Here is a 19,101-nt window from a genome sequence, read left to right as displayed (position 1 = left end):
GTATTTTCACCCAGGCGAAGTGCATATTGTTTAACATGCGATCTTGAAGTCGGAGAGCAGTGAGGAACCCTTCTCTAATGCTTATTTACCTATTGATATTGATATTGATCCTGGTGAGGTGTTGTGATCCGTTTTCGGCCTTGTCCCTCCCTCCCTTGTGCCCCCTTGTGTGCCGTCTAGTCTCCCAATGTCTTCTTAGAACTTTAGATACGGTAGATTGGTTCATAACAAAGTGATATGCTATAGTCCTCCGACTCTCTTAATTCTGAGCTAACAAAACCACTTGCACGGACTTTTTAAATGCGAAGTTGTTCCTAACATCACCCATGTTAAAAGTAAATAAAGATTGATGTCAATACTGATTCAATTTTTCAACTCTTAGACTAAAAAATTATTTTTGAGTAAATTTAAAAATTGAGCAAAAACGATATTTTTGCTCATTTTTGTACACAGTGGCTGGAAATGTTATTTACTCTTGTATTTTAGAATGATCTATGTTTTTCCTCTATTTTCAGTGTGTATAACAATTTTTTGCTTTAAAGTAAAACTTTTCAAAAAAACCGTAAAAATACAAGTGATGCGTTAATTTTGGTGGTCAGTGTATTTACCGAAAAAATTTCAGCGACTTTATCGGCGTTGTTTTCCGTTGGCTTCAATAAATGTCTGAAAACAAGTCAATATTGACCGTTTGGTCTCAACTTTGAGAAGACGACGTGGTATTTTCTTTTTGAAATCAAACATTTCGTTCCAAAACTCAAATTTATATGCGCACAAGTTTGCACAAGTTGTTCTGTCAACGACAAATTGGCGCCTTCGAGAGTTGCCAACTGCGGCTGGATTTAGTGTTATCTAAAATTCCCTAAATAACCTAGCAACTGAAAAGTTACTACGGACTGGTCACAATCAAAATGAATAGATATTATGTACCACGGGCATAATTGTCGATTATGGCCCTTGGGAATTTAAAAGCCCTCGTTCCTCGGGCTTTAAACAATCTCTCGTGCCATAATCTCCTGATTATACCCTTAATACATAAATAACTATAATATCAAATAATATTTTAAGCAGTCATTTGTTTTCGAGTGATGACGTCATCGATATTTTTTTTAAATGGAAACCTCCCATTTTTTTTCTTGATTCTGATAGTCCCTTTAATTGTCTAAATTACAGAATGAAAATTGTGTTATCTTACAAAAGAAAATCTTTGAGAAAAAAAAATTGGAAAAAAGAAATTTTATAACGAACTAAAACAAGTCAAAAACTGTGTTACTAAGTACATAAAATTATGGAATTAAATGTTGGAATTGCCATCCCCCAGCTTGTTTACAATAAGCAAGTCTAAGAAGATATTCCTTCTGTTTTAGTTTTATTATTTTATTATTTTTTATTATTTTATTTAGTTTGATCCCCGCACCCAATCAAAATTAAAATACATATGTATCTATACGTTGTATTTCTGTTAAATGAGCCATTTTCGAAAACGTATTGTAAAACAAATAACACATACGAATGAAATAATTGATATTGTTACCCCCGGCCCTCTGGAGCGGTCGAACTGTCGAGTCCATCTTCGGGGCCGGTGTCGAGATTTGTTGACCGATGCCGTTTTAACGCCGGGGTAGCAAATGCACCCCGTCGAAGAAGATAGCCGTTTCGCAATCCAGCCGGTTAACCGGACCGTCAGGCGCTTTGTGCAGAAGGAGAGGAGCACGAAAAAAAAACAACCTTCTCCTCTTAGAGCAGGTAAAGAAGTGGCCAGTGGCCGTGCCGTTTCCGGCCGGCGTCGAAGAACGAGCGGGGGTGGTTTTGGACCACCCAAACAGCCCACGGATAACAATATACAGACGTGTGTTCTAAGTTGAGGCGTTCCTTTTAACATGTAATAATATGCGTTGTTCTAAAGAGTATTAGCCAAAATCACCTTAGTAAAATGTGTACGGCAATGAAGATACAAAATAGTAGTTTTTTGACGAGTTCTTGTGTAAATTGGGGTTTTTTGACACGAGTGGGCCAGTTTAAAACGCGAGTGAAACAAGCATTTTAAAGACCCACGAGTGCAAAAAAAGCCCAATTGACACACGAACGCGTTGAATACAACGTTTTTTTGTTCGACAAGCCCCTTAAAGGCTCCAAATCGCTTAAAATCTTTAAAATTAGCTTTACGTTTCGTTTTGACAAGTTGTGACATTTATCAAAATCCGTTCACATAGGAGAAAATTTTCAAATTCTGACAGTGTCGAACAAAAAAGTTAATTTTTTTAAAATTTTTGAAAACGGACCGTTTTCAAAAATTTGAGCATTCGATGTGAAATGGCCACCAGAGGCACTTGGATCAGTTGGATCGTGAATGAATGGAAACTGTAATAACTATGGAAGGTTTACAACTAGAATAAATGTCAACCGTTAATTCGTCATTGATTATCAAAAATAACATAATAGTTATTTAATAAACTAGTTTGTTAATGAAGGCGATTAATAATCAAAACTGTTTAAAGGACGAACGAGTGTAGCAAGTGAGTGCCTTTAATAGTTGAGATTATTAATCGCCCATTAACACACGAGTTGATTACAAAAATTTTTCGTTGACCGCAAACTTTTTTTTTGTGACAAAATTTCAAATTAAAGTCAAATCAAAACCAATTTCATCTTTTTCGATAAAGATGAGACCTTATAAAATACCTTTATCCTTTTTTGTCCTCAGGGTAGGCCATTATTAAATTTTTCAACACTTTCTATTCACTTTTCCACAAAGAGTGTCAGAAGACGTCAACTCCATTCACATTCAATTTCACGTAAAAATCACGGTTGCTAAGAAAACCTAGTTACTTTTGAAAAATATGACATGCGAATTATAACCAAAAAGGTTGACTTTTGAAAAAGTGAATTCGTAATTGTGCAGTTATGGAGCTATAAAATATAGAAAACCCTGCTGCACTATCTGCTGCAGTGTTGGTAAGTGCAAACAATGCATGTTCGAGGTTGTTTATACATCAAAACGTCAAAATCGCAAAAATCGTTGATTAATGAAAAATAGTGTATTAATGAGGTCCATTAATACACTATATTTTAGAGAAAATAATTCATTAATATTGAAATTAACAAGCGGTCAACGGAAAATACAATAAGAACTTTAATCATAATCGGTGCAAATCATTTTGTAATATTAATTTGTGTTCGCGAGAAACAGCTAAACATAGGAAGGGTTTGAAACTCGAATAAATGTCAACCGTTAATTCGTCATTGATTATCAAAATTATATAAATACAATAAGTGCTTATTCACAATGGACATAAGCTTGACATAAGGTATAAGAAATTCATGATACATGCAGTGTGTATACTATTAATTTTTACGTAATTTATGAGAAGTGACCTCAGTGAACATTATTGTTATGTACAAAAAGGCATGAAGAATCATATTCGAGTTATATGGACACATAAATTATTTTCCAATTGCCCAAATTTACAAATTATTTTTAGGTATCTCATATGTATTTCTTATGTCTTATGTCCATTGTGAATAAGCACTAAGAACTTCAATCACAATAATGCAAATTCATTCTGTGATATCAATTTGTATTCGCTAGAAACAGCTAGGCATTTAAATTTTGACAATTAGAATAAATTTTTCCTTCTGTAATTTCTGTAATACCTACTATTACAATTTCCCACGACCTGCTGTATTATAATCGGCCTGTTCAAAAGTGTAATTTGAGTGATCCCCGCAGAGCGCTAGTGTACGGGTGCTTTTTGGGGATATTATTCATCTTAAGTTTTTGTCACCGAGAGTTTTTCTCGTTCAACCATCAACAATCACTCATTAATAATAAATTTAATTCATAGAATACAGGCTGTCCCAAAAATGGCGTACTAACGGTGCACTACGGTGTAGAACAGACTACCGTAAACTTCAGAAAAATGTTTAAAAAATTCTATTGGACTTAATTGCTGATTTGGCGGTCCTTGAAAGTGGCACTTAACAGGAAAATTATTTTGAAATATATGTATTAAATTGTCATGACAGCTACCTCTAATCGTACATATTATCACAAAGTACAAGATTACTCACTACCAATATCTAATCCTGCACAATAGTGAATTTAGAAGCTTTGGAAATCGAAAAAAATATTTTAAATCCACTACGGTAACATTGCAAGGTAATGATGTACGAGTACATCTTTGTTTACATTGTATTACCGTTAATAATAAAAATAATAATAATTTATTTTTTTGTCTGAAAAATTTTTTCCATATTTTTTTCGTGTACATTTAAACATCCTGGATACGGTAGTAAGTAGTTAGTACGCCATTTTTGGGACACCTGTATAACAGTTTTCATTTATTCTCAATTATTTGCACCATTTCGCGATCTGATCTACGGCCCCCTGGAGTATGGTGATGATCGTTCTGGGTTTCTTCAATTGAACGAGGATGATGAAATTATCTGTGTGGTCACAGACCTGTTTACTTTCGTAACATCTCCCATGGAGGGTACGAACACAAAGTATAGTCCTACAGAAACTCTAGTGGAATTCGACTTTGGTTGTAAATTTACGTTTGTCACTTGAAAAATAGAATTTTATGCTGCAGCAATAATCCTACTGATAAATGCTAATGAGGGTTGTCAGTTTGGGGTTCGCAATGTTAGCTTCAGGCAGGGATGTTACAGGTAGTGGTAGTTGTATTTATGACAACGGTTATTACGTGATAATAAAATCTTATTCTTCGGTTGTTGTTGTTAAATTTACAACCAAAGCCGAATTCCACTAGAGTTTCTGTCGGACTATACTCAAGCCAAGAACTCTGAGGGAGCCCATCAGTTAGTCTGATGGCGTCCGCCTTCTTAGAGAATTTTCTATTTTTTATTTAGACTGGACCAGACCATAAGAAAACCGGCTACGATGATCTTATGAGCTTCTTGATTTATGTATTTCCAAAAGCTTTCGTGGGTGTCACGTCTAGAAATATTGTACTCGTAGGTATACAAGGACACCTTCTTGATGACTGAATGAATGAACGAAAAAAAAGTGTTACTCTAGAATCTTTCTAAAAATTTGGATGAATGAGGTAGATCACGTCGGACCAACAGATGTGAACAGTAAGATAAATAAAATTAGCAGAATGAAGAAGAATGGTTTGTGTTGTTTTGTGCAAATCACAACAGAAGTACAGACTTGTTGGTGGCAGCATACTTAGTCATCCCTTTTGACCATTGCAACCTAAATGCTAAATAATGCTGGATCACTTTCACGAGGGCTTCGACCATATTATTTTTGACTAGAAGAACTCGGATGCACATTTGATGAATATCTAAAATTATTCGATATTAACCAAATTGTGATGGTTTTTGAATATTACGCAACCCATTTGAAAGAAGGCTGCTCCACAACTTAATAATTTTGGTATCCTGTAGTGTTAGTAAAATTTAATTTTCATAATAATTATTGATATGGTTTAATTTGTTTGTTAATATCATTAAATTAGGAAATTTTGTAGAGAAATGGTATATTATGATACGAGTCTTATAAGAAGCATTTTATCGCACGCACGGTTTTAGGCCACGACGAGCTTGCGAGGAGTGCCCTAAAGGAGTAAGTGCGATAAAATGTCTTATAAACGAGATGTCATACCTACAGTATTTTTTCTACTTTGCCACTTTTTCAATGAAAAAAAAATAATTTAAAATTTAAAACCGTTAAAGTTGAAGGATTCCACCCAAGGTCACGTCTGCGGTCTGCCGCGACACCACAGTATCCGTCAAAATTAAAAAATTAAATTTCACTATTTTTAGTATTATTATTATATCACGCCTTTTCCTATTACGATACGCAAAACAGTATCGTAATAGCATCAGTACGAACGCAAAGTAGAAAACAACAAATTTAAGGAAGCCTGGGACGAAACAGGGGAGCTAAGATCCATACTCAATTATTTGTCTTGGATGATGAAATACCTACTTTCAGATTTCAGGTTTGTACACTACTTTATTCGAAATCATTACATTTTTAGCAAATAAACAATTAATTTGATGCGGTTTCATTTCTACTGTTTTTCGACTTTCAGTAAGTACGCCACTGGAAAAACCTTATAATAGGGCGGAAAGCGACCTATTACTGACCAAGAGAGGGAAGTAAAGATAAGCAGGAATGGTTAACTTTCCGCCCTCTTATAAGGTTAGGAATGTGCATATTACAATACGATTCCGAATAAAATATATTACATGTTAATAGATAAATCACAGAATACGACTACAATACAATACAATTAAAAGCATATTGAATAAGTCTTTTTTTTTACAATATATTATTTTGTATTCGTTTTTTACTGTTTGTTTTAGTTTTTTTTTCTTCTAAATTAAGTTCTAGATTAATGCAATAGCGTTTCATTTAATAATGAAATTTGGTCTAGTGACTCGAGGCGTCTATTGCATTAATTTAATTCCACAAGCTATAACTGTAAGTACTAAGATATTTAAGGGAAGACGGCTACCACCAGATGAATTTGGTGGATTTTCTGAAGCAAAAAATAATGGACATTAAAAAATACAGGAATTGATGTAGAAATTTTGAAAGCTCACCTTTAATGTTTTCTTCTATTTTGTAATTCGATTCTTCACTATTGGAATTAGACATTTTACAAGGTTCCACTGTACCATATCTAGAGGCTGAAAAGTTTATCTTTATAATTAATTAAATTTAATTTTAGTTATTCTGCGCTTAATGAATCGTTTGCAAGGGGGGACGTGTGCTACTCGTACATTTCAAACAGTTTCAAATTGTTTACAAAGCAGTGATGGGTTTAAAATCAATTTATATCCAAAGGTTAATTTAATTTCTTAGTTTTAAAGCTTACCTTTAGACTCTTCCTCCGTTTCATTATTAAAATCCCCATAGTTGGAGCAAGTAATTTTGCAACGTTCTACAGCACCATGTCCACACACTAGAAAATAATATTAAAAATTAAACAATTGTGTATATATTTGAATTTAGTTCACCATTCCATATCTTCCATGATGAATCATCTGATGAAATTTTTGCGGTGATTTGTTGCAGAACTACGTTATAGTATCTTTTTATAATGACTCCATTTTTCCTAACGTAGACCGTCTTGTCAATTGACAAGATACTGTAGTAATTCGATCGACCTCCTTCATTTAATGTTTCCAACACATAAAATGACGTAGTATCGTGTATCAGAATTAAGTTTAATTCACTTGTGGTACCCGAGAAAAGCAAAAAGTCCAGGTTGTCTTCTTCAGCCTTTATAACACCGCCACTGCAGTATCGAATGTCTGAAAATATAGTTAAATCAGCTTTTATTTTGTAAAAATCATAATAATTGGATATTGTCTGAATTTAAATCAGTTTAAGAATTTTAAGAAACCTACATTGTTTTGTGCAACAGTACAAATACATAAGATTGCAACTTGAGTTGTTTCATTTATCCGTTTTGGACATTCAGACCGTGACTGAAGTATAAATAATAATCTGGAAAACTCGAAAATGATTTGGGTAATGAATGAAGTACAAATCTATCAATTACTTCGATTGATCTGTCGGTTTGGGATCTAACCTATCAAGGAATTACAACTAAGACAGCACAAAGTTGTGATTTGAAAACAAGGGAAATACCATCAGTATCAATTAAGTATAATAATAAAAAATAGTAATAACGAAAATTAAGAATGCAAGTTCGAACCTGTTTGGTGGATACAGTAAGAAATTACAATGAGGTATGATAATATCCATTTGTAGCAATAATAAGTGAGGTTATTTTATCTAGTTTAAAAATAATTTTTAAAATAATTACCGGTTGGTGTGGTAGCTGTTAAGATCGGTTTAGCCCCACAGATCTTAACAAGAAGGACCAGACAACACAATTTTAAGAATGAACTCATCACGGAAGCACTTTCGGAACAAAAATATACACCAAATCTCATTTCGGCCATATATATATTGTAATTGATCTATCTGTTTCTTTCCAATCAATGCGTACTATATCTACCTGTCTCTATCAGTAAAATTCTAGAATTTTCTAGATGCTAGGTTATAGAAAAAATTCTAGAAAATGCTGATTTTAAATAAAGTAATCAGTACACGATCTAATTGTTTAGATGAAAATTAATATACAAGAAAGTAGTCGCAAGGAACAGACTCAATTGTTTCAAAATAATTTTTAATACGCAAGATGTCCGTGACATTTGCAAGAAAATTCTTATACGATGTATGAATGTTTTATTATAAATAGTGTAATGGTCCGAATAGGTTCGCTAAATTAAGATTTTTTAATTTTGGAAAATTTGAACGCAACGTCCTTAACAACCATTTATTGGTACACGCACAATTTCTTAGTACTAACATCTTTGTGGACACAGTGTTATCCTTACAAATAATGATCTAGCACTAAAATGAAAATTTTCGATCGACTTTGAAAATATATGCGTTAGTGGAACAAACCCAGGTAGGATGGTAACAAATGTTCGTGGAGAAAAACGTTGTAATAAATTACTTGTTCGACATTTTGGAAATTCCAGTTAAAATAAGGGAGCAATGAAATTAATGATTCTGATGTTAGTAAATTTCAGATTGAGAGAAACAATAGGTAATGGTAACATTACTTTGTTTCGTAGGAACAAAATGTGTGAGTTGAAGAAAGTGAATGAAAATTTCAAACTCATTATAAAGATTTCGATAAAATTAAAAAGCAGTAGAACAATTCTTAGATTTTGCAGATTAACATACGTTAGGTAAATAATTACCTTCCCATTTTTGAATGTAACGTGACTGTGGATAAAACTTGAAGGTTCCGTTTAAATCCAGTCATCATCTCTCCATATCATAGCATTCACAATGATGTTTGATTTATTTCCTAAATCTTGAATCGGTGGAGAAAGTTGAATTGAATCTTGAACCAAAACAATACGTATAATATGCGCCATGTAGTGTTACAACGTCACCATTTGCGAATACTGTTTACACAAGAAGCACGAATATAATAATTAGAAAGTCGATGTTCCTCACACTGCCGTTAATAAATATTACTGAAGTCTCAGAGCTTCTTGCTCCAAAGGGTGACGCTGATGTGAATATTCATTTTAGATAAGATATTATTTTTCAAACAGTGAATACGAGTATACAGTTTTGCCAAAATTTAATCGCTGTATACATTTTTCCTTATGTATGCCTTTCACCTATGTACATACATCGACGTTACTACATTAGAGCTTTGATCAATGTCAGTAAACCAATCAACATTAAAGAACGTCTTTAATTTAAATTTAATATACACTTACTTATTTGAATGTTACATGATGTTGCCGTTAACAGTGATAATATGGACAAGTACCTAAAGTTTATGGGAAATGTCACACAAATGTACGGTTAGGTCACGCCAGGTCAGAGTATGATGTTACTATTTTTTTTAAGGTCGCATATGATTAGCACAAATAATCATTAGATTTTAAATCATTCAATTTATGAAACCTGGGAATCGAAAATAAAAATGTCTAGTGGTGTTTAGTCCTAACACAATGTATAAATAAATGAGTGAATTTATCGGATGAACGTTTGACGAAAGTCTTGTCTGAATAAAGCTTAATTTATGGTCAGTGAATTGAAATTTGATCAGTAGAAAAGTGGTGAAATGAATTTGCTGCTTAAAATGAGATGCTATTAAGATTTGAATTGTCTCCCCTGTTAAATTAATCCCTCGCGAATCCTCATAGGATTTCTGCGTCAAGTTTGGAATATTAGGTATGTATATCCTCCCCGACAATGATAGCTCCAAGGAACGAATAACGAATGATTTTTTTTTAACAATTTTGGTCAGCTTTGCAAGAATAATTTTTCCAATTGTTTTGAAAAGAAAGTCTTTTCTCTATAAATAAATTTTTAAAGAAAATTATTCAATTTTAGTTTAGTGACGAGGAGTGACGAGGGGGGAGCTAACCCCCCTAATACTTCACCCAATTGCCGGTTGGCAAAATTTCGTTAAAGTCCTAAAAGTTGCTTGATAAGTTTTATATGTCAATTTATGATTCGCATAATTGAAACGCGCTCCCCATAGACATAAGAGCTTGAAAATGGCGCTCAAGGAAAAGTAATGATACTCTGTGTAGTTTAAAGTCCTCAGAAAGGGGTTATGCTTAACCAAGTGTAGAGGAAAGGAGTACAGGATACAGAAAATTTTTTTTGGCCATCTTAGAATGAATAGTGGAGAACTACTCATTATCTCGAATTTTGTAACCATTTGTCATAGAGCACATTTGCATTCCGGGTTCGAATGTCAGAGAGGGTTTTCTCGGAGGCTCGGGGTACCTACCTTCAGCATCCTGCCGCACCCATCATTACCATGCCTATTCCGATTATATATCCTTTTGATTGAAAACACAAACGTTTACACAACCTCGCTCTCCCTTAGAAGTAATGAAAAGTGGTTCGACATTCTTTATTTTGTTACCACCGGCCCTCTGGAGCGGTCCATCTTCGGGGCCGGTGTCGAGTTGGGGGACCGATGTCGCTTCCACACCGGCGGTTCAAGAATGTACCGGTTGTGTCCCGTCTCGGGAGGTGCATGTCGTTTCGAAAAAGAGCATCGTCTTTCTGCCCAGTTGGCTTTTACGGAGCTGCAGTCTTATTTTGGTTGAGGGAGAGGAGAGGAAAAAAAGAAACGCACAAGTAAAAGCTAAAAGGCTTGAAAAGAAAAGGCCGAGTCTTGCCCGGCGTCGACTATTTATCGGAGTCCTCTCATTGGTCGGCCAATGAGAGAGCAGAATGCGAAAAACAAGACCGGGATGCGAACATCGCCCGGTGACAGTTTTAAGAATAAGTAAGCGTGAAAGTGAAGATAATTGTTTATTACAACTCAGTGTCTTCAGATATATGCTCCGTATTGGGAATGCTATGGTATCTCCACTTCAAATATCGATTCCAAAGAAATTTTCTCTTTACTACCATTAATACAATTATCAGTAGCAATATAACTCCAAATGTTACTGAAACAACAAAAAGCAATCCCATTAGAATTAGATACAAATTAAAGATAAATAATGTAAGAAATAATGGCTGGATAAGCAATCACAAGATAACAGTTTTATAGTGAAAAATCAAATGCAACTTACTTCCAATAATAGTGCCCTTATTGGTGTTATATGTACATTCCCCTGTTATGTTGTTGCAATTTTCACATCCCTCTTGACAAGTATTATTGCACGACAATCCCCAGTGTCCTTTTTCACATTCTACAACAATTATTTGTTACATTTAAAATCTCCACAGAATCAACAACAAAGTAAAAAGACGTCAAAAATGATATTAAAGAGACATTTCGGTAGCACTCTCTGCAGCGATAAAAACACTAAGGGGGTCATTCACGAAACTCGATAAGCGTTTGTAACTTGCAAATTCAGATAAAGTAATTCGTGAACAAATTGTAGCGCGTTAGCATTGCGTTACCATGTCAACGAATCAACACCGTTGAAAGTCGGTAAACCTGATTCTTCAAAGTTTGTGTCACCTTGCAAATTGTCGGTAACTAATTGTAAATTGCGGTAAGTATTGAATTGCCGCAAATATATTTTATTGTTATATGTTTAGAGAAACAAGAGTGAAAACAAATTTTAAGTAATTTAAAAATATATACAGTTAGAATGCTTATCTATTAATGTAGGTTTTCGTTACACAAAGTGTTTTTTAGACAAAATTTGATATGGCTTTACACGCAGCTGTGGTCTTAAACTTTGAAATTGACAGTGAAGATGAAGAATTAGCACGTGAAGAGTTTTCTATTAATAGTGTGCCCAATTTAAATTTATATAAAAGCACAAGGGTAACGAGACCTACGTTTTTGTACATAAAGGGATTAATTGGAGAAAGATTAGCAAGAAGAACAAGACGATCAAAAGCCGTTAGCGTAGATTTACAAATATATTTAGCATTGCAGTTTTTGGCTTCGGGAGGGTTTCAGTGGTTAGTAGGAAATACGGTAAACATTTCCAAAGCTACAGCAAGTAGAATAATTCACAGCGTAGTAGACGCTTTAGTAGAAATAAGTGACCAATTTATTAGATTTCCCCATGAGGCAGACCTGGCTAATATTAAACAACAATTTTATGAAATTCGCCAAAGAGGCAGACTTCATTGGGGTTTTCCAAATGTCTTAGCCGTGATGGATTGTACACATGTACGTCTGCAGAAACCAAGAGAATATCCGGAACAATATGTTGACAGATTTTTTCATCACAGCATTAATGTTCAGTTAGTTTGTGGACCCGATTTAAAAATATTTAATGTATTAGCAATATTTAATGTATTAGGTGGCAATCACGATTCCTACATATGGCGAAATAGTGCTTTGCGAACAGCACTTGTAGATGGCAACTTCGCAGATGGTTGGCTGATAGGTAGGTGTAATTGTAATTTATAATGCGATATCGACAATAAACTTTTGTTATAATTTTGTAGGTGACTCGGGATATCCACAAGAAGATTGGTTAATGACACCTGTGGCAAACCCTAGAACACCTGCCGAACAACTTTATAATGACGTGCACATCACCACACGCAATCCAATTGAACGATGCAATGGGGCACTAAAATCTCGTTTCAGATGCTTAGCGATGACTGGTGGTGCTCTTGTTTATAGCCCAGAAAAAGTTTGTACTATAACAGTTGCATGTTGTGTGCTTCACAACATTTGCCTTCAGCAGGGCAAAGTTATGGCTGTTGACCCTGATGTGCAGGAACTTATTGCTCAAGAAGATGTACATCATTTAGGAGGTGTTATCGATAATGACGCCCGAAATAATTTAATTCAAACAAGATTTACTCGTTAAAAGTTATTTTATATATTTTCACAAATTATGGGTTAAAAATTAAAAGTACAAGTATTCAGGCGTATTTTTTCTTCTTTAATTTCAGAAGTTCTTCCTGAATTTCCATGTTTCTTTTCAACGTTTGGTTCAATGTTTGCAACTCTTTAAAAATATTATTTAATTGCAAATTAGTATTTTGTGAAACTTCCAAAAGGGATTTCTTGTATGTAGTTTTTTGTTTTGGTGTTATCGAATCGCTTGCTTTAAATTTTGAAGGTCCAGGAATTGTATTTTCAATAACTTTATCTTTGCCGCAGTTTCCTTTACCAAATGATGAAGAGGGCCCAGGATTTTCGTTAACGCTATGGTTCTCGCAGGTTTCTTTACCAAATGGTGATGGCGGTTGTAAAATAACTTCATGTTCATCACTACTGCTGTTTGTTGCTGCTGGTTGTTCATTATAATTTGGTATACCAATATCGAATCTTCCCGAGATACCTAAGAAAAAATAATTTTTAATTTGGGCGTTATTATTTAAAATCAAAATTACCTTCAATACTTTGCTTTCCTATAAAAGAGCATAACAGTTGCTCAGAAGAAGACAATTTTTCAGCCGTATTTTGACCACCCCCTGTTTTTTTGGGCTTCCCTAAATAAATTGTTTGCTTTGCGTTTGGTGCGAGTCTTCATATCGGAAAACTTGCTCTTAAGCTCTTGGACTGATCTTATTGTAGGGGCCACTGCATTTACTTTTTCGGCCACGATCTCGATGTGCTTGAGTCAAATTTGGGCCCTTTAGTGCGTCGAAAAGGAAGTGTTTGCGCGCCTCCACTTCCCTCGTTAAAATGTCTGTTTCAGCTGCCGTAAAGTTGGCGCTTCTTTTTCTTTTTTGTCCATCAGCCTTTACGCCTTTTCCCATTGTGAACACAATTTGCAGAAATTCACAAACACTTAACAAAAACAGTTGTATGTGATGTGATGCACGTTTGACGATTTAGTTTGACATTTAAATTTGCAAATTATTTACTGTTGTCATGACAACGTCACTCCATACCCGGTAACTTATCCGTAGCTTGCAATTTTTTCGTGAATTAGATTGCAATCGTGTCGGTAAGCACTTGTAAAGTATTTGCAAGTTGCAGTATCGATAACTATTTGCAAATTACTTTTCGTGAATCTCCCCCTAAGTTAGTAGGTACTCACCCGAGTCACATTCTGATCCCTCATAGCCCCAGGCACATTCACAATTTGATTCATGACAAATTTTATATTTTTGACAGTATTGCTCATCCACGCCTAGAATATCTTTACAACTGATCATGCAATCGTTTCCGAATTTCCCAGGTTCACAAGAAAATCCATCATTCGGAGTTTGGTTTTCTTTATTTATATTGTTTTCATCCCGACGTTGAGGATTTAAATCCCGGCATAGTATTGTGGAATTGTTTGCATCAATCGAAACGTTTTCCCTGTAGACAGCTACGTAAAAAAATACTTAAATAGTAACCAAAGGGACGTTTAGTGAAGTATAGTGCGATTCAATGGAGATGAGCCTGTGGGCGTGGCTAATTTGTGGGTCCAATGATGTACGTGACATTGCAGCCCTCCAGACGTTTTTACTTCGAAAATTACGATGGAGAATTTAATACACAATTTAAAATACTGAAAAACACGTCAACACAACACACGGCTGTCTTTACAGTTGACCACAGACATTTAACAAAACACAAAACCAAATGTGAAGACAGAGCCAAGCTGCAGTTTGCGACTCTAGTTAAGTACTTGTACGCTCCACTGATAGATACCAATTTCCTTTATTCTCAATTTGTACTCTTCCACGTCCACGAAGCATCTTTGTGACAGGCTCATCACTAACGAATCGAACTGTAGAACCTACTAAGAGAAGTAGTTAAAATTTACCTTTATTGTCTATAATCTCTGGACACTCGGCAATATAAATTCCCCAATCACCGTGTTCATTACCGTCAGTCTTCGCTTTCACCAAGCTGATTTTGGTTTCCTCCTTGGGTGTAACATCAATCCTGTCAGTTTGCCAAGAATTTAAACCGTTTTCGGAGCGAAATGTACTCGTATATGTAAGATTAAATTCTGGTATTGCCAAGCTGCATTTTTCACATAGATATATATAAACCATTAAACATTCTTTTGTAATGGGTGGAATGGCAAGAGTAGTTGGTGTTTCGTTTGCAGCTGTACTCGTATTTGACCATCTAAACTGATCTGAATACAAAAGAGTTGTACGGCATCATGGACAATTATATTGTCAAAATACTTACATTCGTGAAATTTCCAGTACGATTCCTTGGCTCTTTTAAAGGCCATTGCGTTTGGTTCAAAACCAATCGCTTTGAGAAAAACAACTTTACCATTTTGTAATACGAGCACGTCGTGCTTTACAATGACAAGAGTGAAATGAGTCCAGCGTTGCTCAGTGGTACTTAATTTAAAACTACGCTGGTGTGTTGGATTCGTTAGGAGTAATTCAATTTCACCTGACGAATATATTGAGAATGACTGAGAGTTTACAATTTTCGCCACTTTGCTCTTGTCAGTCTGAAAACCTGAAATGCGGTACAATTTTTTGTGTATTCATTTGAGCGTAGTCTCAAGAGTACAGTTCATCCATTTTCAATAGGTATACATTACTGTTCAAATTATATTTGAAAAACATACAGTTAACTTGCGATATCATGGAGGCCACAGGCAGAGTTATAAAGAAAAAATGCTTCACTTTAAAGACAAAACAAAGTGATTTTTTTTTAATTTGGGAAGTAAATGGTCAAAATTTGGGGAACATGCTAGTTTACCGAATAGTTGGGGAGCTTTTTGCCGTAAGTCCACTTTTAATTTAAATTGATGTACCTATTTAAAATGTTAGCTTCAATCTCTTTAAGATATCTGCAGAGGCTGAGCACTATTCATTTTTAATGTTTTACCTATGCTTCCACTCAGGACGTTAAAATCTGTTTACGTTAATTAAGATACACCTACTTACTGGTTTCAGTACTTTCAATGCCGGTAGGTATACATACAGGGTGTCCCAAAAATGACGCCCAATCTCCTAAGGGTCTTAAAGAATAGAAGTCTGGGAAGGTAAATCTCAATACAAAATTTGATCGGACCAACAGATTTTGTATAACTTGTTCTTAAATATGGTAATTTCAAAGAGATGTATCTCCTTTATTACCAAATTTTACAGCTGAATTATAAATTACTTTACAATGTTACTTTTTCTAAGACCCCTTTAGGTAGTGGAACAACACCGAAGTAATTCTTTTTAGAGTAATGACCTACCAAAATACGCTAAAATAACAGTTGCAACATTGACCTCAAAGGAGAATTGGTTTAGTTGATTGTGCATACCAACCGATGTTGCCAAATTTGCTTATTTTAAAATGTGTATAACTTAGAAAATAGTCAAAGGAAAAAAAAATTAACAACGAAATTGAACTCAACTCTTCAAATAGTTTAACCCCTCAAGAGATTGGGCGCCATTTTTGAGACACCGTGTATAATAGAAATTAATCTGTAGATACCATATTTCAAGTAAAATATACAATAACCTCTTAAAAATACACATAACCTAATTATTATCTGAGATCTGAGACATTGCATTTACTTACAATATAAAAAAGTTGTATCCTATTACATCACAAAAGTTACTAAAATCACTAGATTTAGTAGTGTAGTATCTGTTCATGTTGGAATGAACATCAGTGGTACAAATGACCTGACTTGTTACTATGACAACTCATATGAAAGTTAATGCCAAATGTGTGCGATTTGCACCACTGATGTTCAATCCAACGTGAACAGGATATATATTGAAAATGGATGAACTGTAGAGCATAATTTCAGGGCAAAAATGTTACTGCTTAAAAGATATATTTCAAATTTTACGTGCACTAGGTACTACTTTCTCTACATAGAATTTAGTGATATTCATGTCAACCAATCTCTCGCTGGACAAACTATACATATAGGTACTAAGAAAACTTTACCTTCCCATCTCTTGTCTATGACAGGACCAATGATCTCACTTTCATTTTTGATAGTCCAGTTGTCCTTATCCCAGCCTGCTAGGTGTAAAAAATTTGTTGAACTGTTGTGTTTTCCAACAAACGGTGGATCTAAATAAATCGGTGAATCGATGTTACTGAGACAAATTACTTCATTGCCCTTTCGTAAGGTGATGTCTTCCGAAAGCAGCGGAATAGGAATGAATAAAACTAATAACAGGAAGGTTATCATTGTAATCTGAAAAAAAGTAGATGTACAGAAATAAGGATTGAGTAGAACATGCACAAGCAAAATGCATGCAGAATGCACCAACAAAAGATAATCTTGAAGTGTGTACAGATACGGATTAGCATTTTTCAGAAAGATTTCATTGCCTTATTATTAGCTATATAGGACTCTATTTTGGTTTTGGCAACATCTCCTAAATAAAGATCTATTTAAAACAGGTAAAATTAATTTACGTATTAAGTGTTAATGCTCGTGTTGATTGGTAAACACTTAAAAAAACTCTTTCTTGTGATTTATTTCTATATGATGTAGAAATAATGACGGAGGTAAATGGGTGACTCAAAGCTAAAAAAAAGCTTTTTGTTTATGAATTATGATTAAGGTGACTATGTTGACACATGATATTATAAGTTACACTACAACATATATGGTTTGGTTCAATAGTTACAAGATTTGTTGGTAGAGAAAGCCAAGTAAAAAAAAAAGTATACTCATAGAACAACAGAGAACTGTTAGACCGATTTTTTCGCCAACAGCAGAAATCTCGATGTTATTCATGATATGATTTTGGAACATCGATGAATCGTTGTAAATCTCATATGAATGCGTCTTTCATATCATAAACAATGGGTATGAGAAAATTATTATCAGCGCAAAGGATACCTAAATGCTTAAATGTCGGTCAAAAGAGAATAACAGTGACATCTAGATCGATGTGAAGCAATTTAAAGATCCTTGGATCTCATAGTTAGAATGAATAAACCTTCATTATGGGTTCATCATTATGAGATAACCCAGAGAACAAGGAAATGTCAACAAAACGGAAACATGCTGGTTCTCGACCTAAAATGATTCGCATGTAAATTATGATTATTTCTATTAAAGGGTACTTTTTGATCTTTTCAACAGCTTAGGTAATTTCCTTCCATTCGTGCAATTTCCTTGTTACCGGTTCCTCTACCCGGATTGAGTTCACAAGAGGAAAAAAATATTTTTGATTTTACGCAAAAACTTCAGAAGAATAACATTTTTTGCTTCATTTGAAACCCCCATTTCTGTTATTAAAAGTTTTCTTCAACACAGAGGAACACTTAACATTAAAATAAAAGGAAATACAGATAAAATATTTTACTTTTTTTTTTGAAAAAATCAAACGATAATAGTTGAATATAAAAGTATTCTATTAACTCTCCGCCATTTTCTCCACATAATTCAACCCTACATCGAAGTTTAAGCTACTTTGAACACCCATGGGTGATACATAAGTGTTGGGAAATTTTTTATTAAGTTTTGTAATTATGTGACGAACACCGGTCCAACACTGGATTAAATAAATTCTTTGTTCTAAAGACAACATTTTGAAAAAAGTAATAAATAAGTCGTTTGTCAAAAAACAAGGCCAATTGTAATAAAATGTATAACATAAAAATTAAGTCCAAATTTTAACAAAAAATGTTAATTTAAGGATGTAGTAAATCAATACTGAGATTTTAATAACGGAAATGGAGGTTTTAAATGAAGCAAAAATGTCATTCTTCTGAAGTTTTTACGCAAAATCAAAAATAAAAATGTTTTTCCTCTTGTGAACCCAATCCGGGGACATACTTTAATTTTGTTTTAATTATTTCATTGATACAGCTTGGGTACATTGTTATCCTGTTCCACTGAGAGAGAATAACTCGATAAATGTACAAATTGCATAAAAGTGAACGAGAACAGAGCTAACATCAACAGGACTTACGTTAGCAACTTGCAGCAATATACCGGAATTCAATTCTCTTGTATTATTGGCGGGAAAAACAACGCGACAACCAGGTTATATTTGTTTACATTATTTTTATAAAATTGTGGCAGGTTTTAACCGAGAAAATTCCTGACTTGTTCAATGATAGTTATGATTAATAGATACATCTTATTTGTAAACTTGTTAGAACTACATAATTACGTAATTTGGTGAATGAAGAAACATCTTCGAAGAAAAACTTTCACCGCCAGCGTTACCGATCACCGGCAAACTAAAAT

The 19,101-nt window shown here is 34.2% G+C and overlaps 3 protein-coding genes and 1 long non-coding RNA gene across 6 annotated transcripts; 1 reads left to right on the top strand and 3 right to left on the bottom strand.

The window, feature by feature from the left end:
- Positions 1–5,963: 5,963 nt before the first annotated feature.
- Positions 5,964–9,770, bottom strand: LOC138128921 (uncharacterized). Of its 2 annotated transcripts, none has more exons than XR_011158960.1 (5): positions 8,758–9,770; positions 6,994–7,290; positions 6,852–6,938; positions 6,577–6,663; positions 5,964–6,512 (listed from the first exon to the last, which is right to left on the bottom strand). XR_011158960.1 is itself a non-coding variant. In XM_069045145.1 (5 exons), exons 1-5 carry the CDS (start codon positions 7,945–7,947, stop codon positions 6,421–6,423), a joined length of 702 nt encoding a protein of 233 aa, XP_068901246.1. In that variant the 5' UTR covers positions 7,948–7,963; the 3' UTR covers positions 5,964–6,420. The 2 variants fall into 2 exon arrangements, 1 of the variants encoding a protein (XP_068901246.1); XM_069045145.1 differs by lacking the exon at positions 8,758–9,770 and adding an exon at positions 7,809–7,963.
- A 1,069-nt stretch (positions 9,771–10,839) lies between these two features.
- On the bottom strand, positions 10,840–19,094 carry LOC138127816 (uncharacterized). 2 transcript variants are annotated; one of them, XM_069043885.1, is made up of 7 exons: positions 19,025–19,094; positions 16,833–17,088; positions 15,108–15,392; positions 14,731–15,051; positions 14,014–14,289; positions 11,119–11,238; positions 10,840–10,992 (listed from the first exon to the last, which is right to left on the bottom strand). In XM_069043885.1, the coding sequence occupies exons 1-7, from the start codon at positions 19,046–19,048 to the stop codon at positions 10,856–10,858; spliced, it is 1,419 nt and encodes a 472-aa protein (XP_068899986.1). In that variant the 5' UTR covers positions 19,049–19,094; the 3' UTR covers positions 10,840–10,855. The 2 variants fall into 2 exon arrangements, with proteins under 2 accessions (XP_068899986.1, XP_068899987.1); XM_069043886.1 differs by lacking the exon at positions 19,025–19,094 and adding an exon at positions 18,821–18,993.
- LOC138127820 (putative nuclease HARBI1) lies at positions 11,360–12,980 on the top strand. Its single transcript, XM_069043893.1, has 3 exons — positions 11,360–11,547; positions 11,694–12,399; positions 12,461–12,980. Exons 2-3 carry the CDS (start codon positions 11,706–11,708, stop codon positions 12,829–12,831), a joined length of 1,065 nt encoding a protein of 354 aa, XP_068899994.1. The 5' UTR covers positions 11,360–11,547; positions 11,694–11,705; the 3' UTR covers positions 12,832–12,980.
- On the bottom strand, positions 12,820–14,007 carry LOC138127822 (uncharacterized). The gene is made up of 2 exons (XR_011158437.1): positions 13,361–14,007; positions 12,820–13,308 (listed from the first exon to the last, which is right to left on the bottom strand). It is a non-coding gene; the product is annotated as an uncharacterized lncRNA (long non-coding RNA).
- Positions 19,095–19,101: the final 7 nt, after the last annotated feature.

Source organism: Tenebrio molitor, chromosome 4 (genome assembly GCF_963966145.1).
Source record: "Tenebrio molitor chromosome 4, icTenMoli1.1, whole genome shotgun sequence".
Classification (NCBI taxonomy): Eukaryota; Metazoa; Arthropoda; class Insecta; order Coleoptera; family Tenebrionidae; genus Tenebrio; species Tenebrio molitor.
The sequence above is the reverse complement of the archived record's forward strand: the minus strand, read 5'-3'. Positions and strand labels throughout refer to the sequence as shown.

Coding starts and splice junctions, on each gene's coding strand:
- LOC138128921 (XM_069045145.1), bottom strand. CDS start 7,947: ATGGCCGAAATGAGATTTGGTGTATATTTTTGTTCCGAAAGTGCTTCC. Junction 6,939..6,993: donor ATCATGGAAGATATGGAATG/GTGAACTAAATT, acceptor ATTATTTTCTAG/TGTGTGGACATGGTGCTGTA. Junction 6,664..6,851: donor AACGGAGGAAGAGTCTAAAG/GTAAGCTTTAAA, acceptor TAAACTTTTCAG/CCTCTAGATATGGTACAGTG.
- LOC138127820 (XM_069043893.1), top strand. CDS start 11,706: ATGGCTTTACACGCAGCTGTGGTCTTAAACTTTGAAATTGACAGTGAA. Junction 12,400..12,460: donor CGCAGATGGTTGGCTGATAG/GTAGGTGTAATT, acceptor ATAATTTTGTAG/GTGACTCGGGATATCCACAA.
- LOC138127816 (XM_069043885.1), bottom strand. CDS start 19,048: ATGTTTCTTCATTCACCAAATTAC. Junction 15,393..16,832: donor CATAGACAAGAGATGGGAAG/GTAAAGTTTTCT, acceptor ACCGCATTTCAG/GTTTTCAGACTGACAAGAGC. Junction 15,052..15,107: donor GTACTGGAAATTTCACGAAT/GTAAGTATTTTG, acceptor TTTTGTATTCAG/ATCAGTTTAGATGGTCAAAT.